General features: G+C 36.8%; 1 protein-coding gene across 2 annotated transcripts in view; it reads left to right on the top strand.

The window, feature by feature from the left end:
* The first annotated feature begins 1,972 nt into the window (after positions 1 to 1,972).
* Positions 1,973 to 10,627, top strand: part of LOC143031823 (uncharacterized) — an 88,915-nt gene continuing 80,260 nt past the window's right edge. For both annotated transcript variants that reach the window (XM_076196161.1, XM_076196153.1), the window contains exon 1: positions 1,973 to 2,106. In XM_076196161.1, the coding sequence (XP_076052276.1) occupies positions 2,058 to 2,106 (49 nt within the window). In that variant the 5' untranslated portion in view covers positions 1,973 to 2,057. The remainder of the gene's footprint in view (positions 2,107 to 10,627) is intronic.

The raw sequence follows: 10,627 nt of genomic DNA, 5'->3' as shown, positions 1-10,627 counted from the left end.
AGTGGGATAGAAGAAAAACAAGAGGACACGAAAAGAAACTTAAAAAAGGATAGTTACAGAAGAGATCTGAAAAAGAATAGCTTCCCAATTTAGTGTTCGAGATCATAATCTCGGCAGGGTAAGCTCTAAAGTCCTGGAGAATCAGATTCCCTAATCCTCTGATGAATATTCACAATTTGCACATGCAGTGTTAGGATAGTGATAAGCAATTGTGAAGACGATCCTTGGGAATTGAATTAAATTGATGGCGTTGCTATAAGGGATTTTCATGTCTCTATGAATGGGGTGTTGATTTGTGGGAGCTGAAGATTTAAAATGACTGGTTCTAGTTTTATTAAGGGTTTGATCCAAGAACCAGGGCGGGTAGCCCAACTTCATTAATTGAGATTTAAGGAAGTCGATCTCCGGGTCCAAGAACTGGGGGCTACAAATCCTGAAAACCCTCAGAAAAAGACCTTACGCAACACTTCTCTGGACTTTGTCTGTGTGGTTACTGAAAAAATTAATGTAACTCCCTGAGTGAGTGGGCTTTCTGAAAACTTTGAAAAATAAGTTACCACCAATCCCTCTGATCAAGATACCCAAGAATGGGATCTGGTGACCCTCCTCCCATTCCGTTTTGAATTTAATATTGGGGGACAAAGGGAGAGAGAGCGAATCTCCATACCATCTCTATTACCATTTGCGTCAAAGCATCCCACTTGGCGTAAAGCCAAGCAATAGCCTATACTGTACAACGCCTTAACCAAAATTATGGTTATAGATAAGGAAGACCAGGCAGGGTTGCTTTACTGCATCAAATGTGGAGAATGTAATGCTAACTACGTGAGTGAAGCGGGGAAGGAGTCAGCGAATATAGACTGTTGGATTAGCCCCCACTTCTATACAATTATTAATTCCGTATTCTACGTATGTTCTGTGAGAGATGAGAGCGTGAAGCACGATTTGAAACGGGTATTTATATTTCGATCAATTTTCATACAGTTGTATGAAACGTGAATATGAATAAGATCGTTTGGCACTATCCTGACTAAAGTTAATTGTTACCTGTATTGACTTTAGTCTAATTTTACAATAATATATGTAAAATACGGCATTGATTATTGTAGAGAAGTGGGAGCTATTAGCAGAGTTCATGTAAGTAGAATGAAAACTAATGGAATAATCAGAAAAAAAATCAATGTGGAAGTTGGTAATTTAGAGCTGTGGAGTGGTCAAGTTCGTTGAATTCAGACGTCTGCTCGCTCAGATTTTCGCACAACATTTGTTTTATATACGGAGACTATACTCAATATTTAAAAAAAGAATGCTGATCACTTGATTTGTACTATCCCTTCTTCTTGCTGTCTTCCTAAGTCTTTTACAACCTGTGTAACTCCTATTTGACAGGATACATTATTTTCGTCTCCAACGAAATTCAATAGCTTTATCAATTAGGATTTCCTCGAAGATGGTTACTTTGGGCAAACTTCTTACATGTCTCAAAAATTGTTACAATGCGCAACATATTATAATTATTAAACATACCTATGTTGGATCACATATGTAAATGCAGTTCAAGAATGGGATGATGCTGTTTTCACTGTGCAGTGATTAACTAAATATTTTTCAAAAGAATGCTTAATAATAATCTGGACTATATATTATCAAGAGCGCATTGAGCTTTATCAAACTCGTTATAAGCGTGGCTTAATTCAGCTTAGTCAAAATAACGAATTTATATGTGTCAACTTCATGCTCTTTTGTACCATATAATAGTCTTTATGAAATATCAGATAATTTCGCGGGAGTTCCAATAATAATAGCGTTATCTGAGATATGCATATTCCATTAGATTTCTTTCGATTTTTCGAATATTATTCTACCTTTACTTGTGATATAAAACTACGTTGATTTTATAAAAACTATTTAGTATAAATACTTCTTATTAGTTGTTTTTTTTAATTCACCATGGCAATACCAACAAAAGATACTCAAAGGCGGGAGGGTAATGTAAACAAATAAGTTGCGTGGTAGGGTTAGTAAGGAAGGCAAATACGGACAAAAGAATCAGATGTATGAGGATGGAATCTTTACTCCCATCAGAAATTGCTCGTCTAGTTTTTGGTAAGTAGAATATGGTTTACAGTGTATTCCATACTATATGAGAGACATTCCCTCAGTTTCAACTAGTTGAACTTTGATATGTATTTCAATTTGTTAAAACTTAAAAGTTTTGAAAGTTCACTTATCACATAAAATGACGTAGTTGCTAACGTTTCACATGTTGATTGTCATTAGATGTGTTCAGATCTTTTTTAAGTAAAGTAACGAGAATTTTGCTGAAATGATATTCAAAACTGTCAAGTTAGTGGTAGGGAGGGTTGATTATAATTTCAGCTTCTTGACCCAAGAATATTATAAGATTATAAAGATAGGCATATGAAAATTTAACTTTTGCTGTGGTGCTACTTGTTACTTGTTATTTGTAGTTCTTTATCTGGTCCCACTCCACCAATGGTGCTCTGCTGGACCCTCACATCAATAAAGATCTACTTCAACTTTATTATCTGTATTCTTCTTTGACTTTGATGCTGAGGTCTTCCATGTCGTAACATTCAGAGAACAGGAACATCTTGAGTTTATCCTTGAAACCTTGGATACTGACAATACTTCATAGATCAAGAGGAAGACTATTATAAAATTTTGGGAGGCTGACTTAGTTTTAAAAGAACGAAAACCAACACATGATACAACTTGGGGTTCAAATAAGGTTAGACCTGAGTCAGCTTGTTGGGTATTTACGCCTTCCTCAGTTGGGTAGACCATCTCCAGTAGACTCCCTAAGTATGATGGTTTTTTCAGTTTGTAGAACTTGAGTCATCACACATATTTTATACTTAATTCTAGCTTTTATGAATTATGGGCAGCCATTGCAAATCAATACAGGTATAATCCTATCACAACGAGATACACCCTTAATAATCTTGCAGTTGTATTCAAAACATTTTGTGCTATAGGACTATTGTTTGTTAGACTTGTAGGTATATGAATGATTTAGATGTGGCAGGTGTCCCTTGTACTTTTGTATAGTTAAATTTGGAATTATGTGAATGATACTTGAAGGTAAAGCCAATTGAGTTTTCATACTTTCAAGTGTTTTAATGATTGGGTAATGTGCTGATGTAATTATTTTGAGGAATGTCATAAGAAAAAAAAAATTGGTTCTATTGTAGTATCACACTAATACACTTTTCACTTTCGTTTTTACATTTGAGAAATCTGTTTTTTTTGTATGGAATGGTTATATTAGGTTAGGAGCTCTGGGTAATGTGCTGATGTAATTATTTTGAGGAATGTCATAAGAAAAAAAATTGGTTCTATTGTAGTATCACACTAATACACTTTTCACTTTCATTTTTACATTTGAGAAATCTGTGTTTTGTATGGAATGGTTATATTAGGTTAGGAGCTACTGGGCAATGTATATTTTAAATTTGAGATCCATGTTTGTGGGATTCTGGAGGGGTGGTAATAAACTCGATGTTTGCCATCAATAGTGGGTAAATGATGCTTCTGTCATTAAGAACTATCAGTTTGAGTTTTCTATGAGTATTTTTTTTTAGAAGTGCACACCTATGCAATACCTGGTATGGCATCGGAAATATTCATTTTGTAAATTATAGTACATTAACGTAATATATGTTTTTCTTGGCAGAAATTAATAACAGAAACCATTGCTAAAAACGATTCATTAACGATAAAGGAGTTGCGGCGACTCTCTGAGAAGCCATCTTTGTTTTGATAGATTCGGAGGTTGAAGGCAACGATGACGACCCTGATAACCTCTGGAATTACCGGTACTGCATTACTAAATGCAGGTTAGGTAGTTAGGTTAGGAAGGTAGGTTAGGTGAGGATCAGATAAGAAACAATGGTCTCAAACTGTCCGGAAATAGATTCAATTTGGAAGTAGGTAGAAACAACTTTGCCAATCGTGTAGTTAATGAATGGAATAAACTTCCTGCACAGGTAGTGCAATGTAGTTCAGTTCGAAGCTTTAAGAATCATTTAGATAAACACCTAAGCAAGATGCTGTAATGATTATAATTTATTTTATATTATTTGTTTTTATTTTGTTATCATTTGTCTGTGATTTTCATTTATCATTAGTCATTAGTTATATGTCAATTTATTATTATTTACTATTTACCTGTTTGTTTATTATTTAACTATACCTATGCATTTATTTATGTATTTTATTTGTTATTTACATTATTATAGTTTTTATTTATTATTTTATTATTATTGTGATTTTTCTTCGCATCCGACCTAGATATGGACCAAAAGGTCTCCTGTCGGCATGCTCCGCCTTTGTAATCCTTTGTAATCCTTTGAATAGGCAAATTTATCATAACTTGATCTCTTTGACCTCTGCATCTACCAGAACAAAGATAGCGTCTCAAGGAGTCATAGGGCTAGGTTTGTTTGAGCATTGCTTTTAGTAACTTCTTCTGTTATTTATTTCTGCCAAGAAAAATGTATATTATGTTGGTGTATTATAATTTACAAAATTTATATTTTATGTTCTATTGCTATATCGTGTAGGTGTGCACTTAAAATTCTACCGGTTATTTACCTGGCATTTTTTTTTTTTTTTTTTTTTTTTTTTTTAATGTTTCATTTTAAGATAAAAAAATTTATTGCTTTTTTTTTAGCATTTTTCATGCTCATTATGGAAATAACTTATTTTTATCTTTATCAATATTTTACTTCAAATTTTATTTTGAAGATATTTCCAGCAAAAATAATATAATTAGTCTTCCCTTTTTTTTATTTATTGCCTTTTCCCCAACTTTAGAAACTAGTTAAAGGAAATTACACACCTATTTTACTCTTTTTTTATATTTTAATTTACAATTGATAATCTGGGATTTCCAGTGAATGAGAAGCGTGGTGGTGGAGGAGGCATGTTTTGTTCCAACACATCATGTCAACACCAATGTCATACATCCTCCTCCTCTTCCTCCTCACTTGAGAGAGTATACCTGTCGTCAGATAAACTTGCACTCTCATCTGGTGTATGCAAGCTTCTAATTGAAGCTTCATATTCATTCTCATCTTCTGAGGAAGACATCTGGGTATAATTTATATAAAAAACAAAAACAAAAAAAGAAGTGTGTGTGGGCTCAAAAGTGACGAGTCTGCTTATCGCTAACAAATGCTTCCCAAGGCGGAAGGGACATAAATTCACTAGAATCAGTACAGAGAAGAATGACCAAAATGATACATGGACTCGGAAATTTGCCTTACGAAGAGAGGCTTAGGCACCTAAACTTACACTCTCTGGGAAGACGCAGAGTGTGTGGTGATCTAATAGAAGTGTTCAAGTGGATCAAAGGCTATAACAAGGGTGATGCAATCAAGGTCATCATAATAAAACAACAGGGCAGGACTCGCAGTAATGGGTGTAAACTGGACAAATTTAGATTTAAGAAGGAAATAGGCAAGAATTGGTTTACTAATAGGGTGGTCGATGAATGGAATAAACTTAGTAACCATGTAGTAAGCGCTGAAACTATCAGTTGTTTTAAAAAACTATTAGACAACTTTATGGATGGGGATGATAGGTGGTGATGGATACGGAGCTGCCTAGTGTAGGTCTTATGGTCTCTTGCAGTCTCCTTTATTCTTATGTTCTTATGTAAACAGTGACTAGACATACGAATCACCAAGTACATTTGTTGATGGTTTAGAAGGGCCCTAATTCAACAAGTACACTCATCTGTGCCTGTTTTTGAAACATTATGTTTGGATGAGTTTACTTGCCGCTTTCTGAAAAAGAAAAATTGGGTGAAGACGAGTTTACTTGTCCTTGCCTGATAAGGGGTTAAGCAAGTATAGGAGAGGTATTGAGAAATATTGGTAGGGATTTACAAAATACCAGGGTATTATTTTGGCTGAGATTCACCACCTGCCTCTTTTTTTCTGTTCTAGATTATTGTGCCTTGTCAGGTAGATAAACTTTTTGCTTACGTATGGTTTTCATGATATAGATTTTTGCAATACACAGGAAAGGAGCAACACTCATGGGTTCCCATGTCTTACCCTCTAATTTATTGTGCCGAGCTTTTAATTCTGTAATGTAATGTATGTGATCCTTGGCCATCCTCATTAGCAGTGATGGTAGTGAGAAGAGAAAGACTATCATAATATTTTAGAAATTAATTACCGTATTTTCCGGGTTATAATACGCACCCATGCACTTCGTTATCTCAGTACAGAGATAGCGCGCACCGACGTATAACGCGCATGCCCGATCACATTTTTCTATAACGCAGTTTTACCTCGGTATTTATATCATGTGAACGAGGTTACATGGAGAAGTATTTTTCATTGGCTAGAGCCACCGCTGGGAAATCTGTTGATTTATCACTAAATTAAGTGTCAGTTTAGGCATCAATCAGGACACAACTAAGAAAAAGTTGGAACTACATGTACCGGTACCGTATATGACTCGTGTTGTGCGTTGGTCCCTTATTACTTTGTAGCTTAAATAGTTTGTAGGAAATATGATCTAAAAAAAGTTTATTGAAAGTAAAATATACAGAAGAAATTTGGGATTTTTACAGAAAATTTTCATTTTATATCTTGAGGAAATAATTCGTCTTTACCATTTTTTATTTAATACTGAAACAAACTACAGACTGTTTCATTTTAGCTTTGAACCTGCAATGACAGTGGTGAAATAGGACAGTCTCTCATCGAGGTGACGTTTAGTTAATATAACTCCCGAAAGAGGGTGTTGTAGTGTTGTAGTAGTGTTGTTTGACACGAGTTTATGAACGGCCGCAACGGAATTTGTACCATACCTAAAGTGAAGCAACAAAGCCAACATAAAAATTCAAACTAGGATGCTGTGAACATGGGCAAATATCATGAATATTGATCATGTTTCATGGTGTTTAGGCCTATTTAAACATGAAAAATAAGATTCGATAGATACCTACCTATACCAAATATTTATATACGGTAGCCCATGCTGACGTATTCTTTCATGTCACCATGGCTGTTCTTCTTGTTCTCACGGAACGTCACGGAGAAGTGTGCCTCCCGACTTTGCGACGGCCAACATCGTCACGTTGTGAAAAAATTACACACACAGCCACAGAATTTTTATCGTAGGCTGTAGATAATGCGCACCACCGGATAACGCGCACCCCCCATTTTTAGGCCCTTCCAACGGAAAAAAGTCGCGCACTATACGCCAGAAAATACGGTATGTGTTACAGCAACACAACTTCCCCATCACTCTGGTGGTAAACACAGTAAAATAAATGACCAATAGTGTTATTTTTTACTGAAATTCTTTTGTTCTTGCATCAACTTGGGATGAGTGGGTAAAAAATTTGAAAATGAATGAAATTAGTGTCAGATTTACATGAATAATACTTGGAGATATGGAATTTGTGAAGTTTTGTCTTGCCCGCTTGTACAGGAGTTTGTATATATTTTTTAATCTATATTATGACAAATCCAGTAACTTTTCTTAGTAATGTTTGTTGTAGAAATTAATATTAAGGGATGGGGGAAAGTGGAAATTGATATTAAGGTATGGGGGAAAAATAAATCCTGCAACCTTCCCACTGCATGTCAATGAAACACCATTTTTGTTGCAAGCATCACCCACTGTCTTTTCGTGAAATACATGTTTCCTCTCTATTCTAACCTAACCTGTCTAATCTAACCAAATCTACCTAACCTAACCTAAAAATGTGTGCAGAGACAGACGCACATCTTGCAGTTTATGGCTGGACAGCCATGACACCACTTTGGCCTGTGGGTGGCAGGAAGGTTGCAGAAATGATTTTTTCATCATCCCTTAGTATTAATTTGAGGGGAAAATGTTACTAAGAAAAGTTGTTGGAGTTGTCATAATATAGATGCAAAAAATATATAAATTGCTGTTTGAGGAGATTGTATGAAGGAGTGATTGTGCCCACAGCACTGTATGGGGTATAAACATGGAGCATAAGAGAGGAAGAGAGAAGAAGTTTGAATGTGTTTGAGATGAAATGCCTGAGAAGTACAATAAGGGTTATGAGGCTAGATAGAGTGGCAGGAAAAGGTGGAGTGAAGGTGGAGGTAGAATGTAGATTGAGAGAAGCGAGTAAATGCCTTGGTGGATTAAAAAGTGTAATGAGGAATAGACATTTGGGAATGGATGCTAAGAGGAGACTGTATGAAGGAGTGATTGTGCCAACAGCACTGTATGGGGCAGAAACATGGAACATAAAAGAGGAAGAGAGAAGGAGTTTGAATGTGTTTGAGATGAGGTGTCTGAGAAGTATGATGGGGGTTACTAGGCTAGATAGAGTGAGAAATGAGGAGGTTAGGAGGAGAACAGGGGTGGAAAGGAAGTTGGGAGATAGGGTTGATAAAAGAATATTGGGATGATTTGGACACATGGAAAGAATGAATGTATGTATGTAGATAGAATGTATCTGGCAACCTCTTGCTGTCATGTTGGGTCAACAGAGTGGAGTGTGAGGGAGAACCCAGATAGTCGCTTCCAGTGTGAAAAAAGACAAGGTCCTGAAAGGTAAAAGCTCTTCCCACAGAAGTGGGAGTGAGTGGTTGGGTTCTTCCACACACTCCACTCTGTTGGCCTAAAGTGACAGCAGGGGGTTGCTAGATACATTCTATTTACATATTTTCTCCTCAAAAAATGTCTCCCTATTTTTGTCATAAATATGCAGCAAATACTGTAGATGTTTGAATTGAATATTATGCTGCTGGTCTCTCTCTCTCTCTCTCTCTCTCTCTCTCTCTCTCTCTCTCTCTCTCTCTCTCTCTCTCTCTCTCTCTCTCTCTCTCTCTCTCTCTCTCTCTCTCTCTCTCACTCTCTCTCTCTCTCCGTATCTCTCTTTCTCTTTTCTTTCCCCTTCTCTCTCTCTCTCTCCCTCTCTCTCTCTCTCTCTCTCTCTCTCTCTCTCTCTCTCTCTCTCTCTCTCTCTCTCTCTCTCTCTCTCTCTCTCTCTCTCTCTCTCTCTCTCTCTCTCTCTCTCTCTCTCTCTCTCTCTCTCTCTCTCTCTCTCTCTCTCTCTCTCTCTCTCCCTCCCTCCCTCCCTCCCCCCCCCCCTTTTGAACTTAAAAGAACAAATTTGTCCACCACCCTGTGTTTTTTTTTCTCTGCATGTGGGGTTCAATGGGAAGGATTATGAATTTTGTGTGTATATGTTCTGTTGTGCCTGTTTTGGTGCATCCTGGTATTATTTTAAGTATTTTTGTGGAATTTATAGGGTGTTTTCCTGATTGTTGGTAACCATGCTGTGGAGTTGTAGTCCAGTGTTCTTCTCAGATATTTGTATACTGATAAGAGTTTCTTTCTGACCAACACCAAAGTCACATTGGGAATATAATGTGTTGCTGAGAAATTGTTATTGTTGGGCATTGTAGTATAAGGTGTTCTGTGTCCTCTGTGTGGTGTTTGCATCTTGGGCAGTTTGAATCTGTGGCCAGGCCTATTCTGTGTTAGAAGTGTTTCAATGCTGGATGATGTCCTGAACACAGCCATGCCAGTGTGGCTCTTACCAGATGTATTATTATTATTATTTTTATTTATTTACTGAAAACGAGATGGCTGATGAAAGGTTATTGGGATGATATGGATACATGGAAAGGATGAATGATGAAAGATAAGTAAAAGAGGTGTGGAAGGTAGAGGTGGAGGGAGTGAACTTGAGGGGGTGACTGAGGATAAGATGGATGGATAGGCTGAATAGGGTATTGAGCAAGAGGTCTGTTGAGCAAAGGGAGAAGGCAGGAGATAGTGATGAGTGGAGAGTGACTGTGTATAGATGGTACTGTTGTGCAAGGAAGGGAGTGGTAGGGGGTACATATGTGCGAATATTTTGATGCAGCATGAAGAGATTTGTCCCTGTTTTTTCTTTTTCTGCATGAGGTGATGAAGAGTGGGGGTTGCTGATTAACCACTTTGGTACAATGACACCTATGTAGACATCATGAGGTGCGAGTGGGGACACAAGGGTGCCGGCATCGGTGTCTTGATTATGTATATATTTTTTTGTAGTACATGAGTTACCCCCGGATTCTGTGAACTAGTTTGATCACATTTTCTGTGTTTATTATTACTTAGAATAAAAGAGACTGAGTAATACAGCAGTGACTATATTTTATAATGCAAGTAATGTGATGCATTGTACATTTGGCAGCCGATGCTGCATGCGAGAATTTGACTTGTACCAAAGTGACTAAGTGAAGTGGTTTTGCTGTGGATATACTGTGTCATGCTACATTGCTTCTGACCCAGGGCAGTGGGCAGGATGCAGGGATGACCCGTCATCCATGAGGAGTTAAGACGAGAGGGGGAGGTGCTGGATGGGAGTGTGCCTTTGATTTGGCTACCTCCCTTATAAGTGGAAAAAGCTCTTCGTATATAGATTGATAGAATTTATACATGTTATTACTTTATTAGATTTTTTTAAATCACAGTATGACTCAAATTATTGTGTGCAGCATTGGTTGCCATATGTAATTTGCATCACACTACTCACATTATAAAATATAAAGTTGCCACTGTATTACTCATTCCCTTTTTCTCTGAGTAATAATAAACAGAAAATGTA

Source organism: Oratosquilla oratoria, chromosome 1, assembly GCF_046742065.1.
Source record: "Oratosquilla oratoria isolate Oo_2021 chromosome 1, ASM4674206v1, whole genome shotgun sequence".
Classification (NCBI taxonomy): domain Eukaryota; kingdom Metazoa; phylum Arthropoda; class Malacostraca; order Stomatopoda; family Squillidae; genus Oratosquilla; species Oratosquilla oratoria.
The sequence above is the reverse complement of the archived record's forward strand: the minus strand, read 5'-3'. Positions and strand labels throughout refer to the sequence as shown.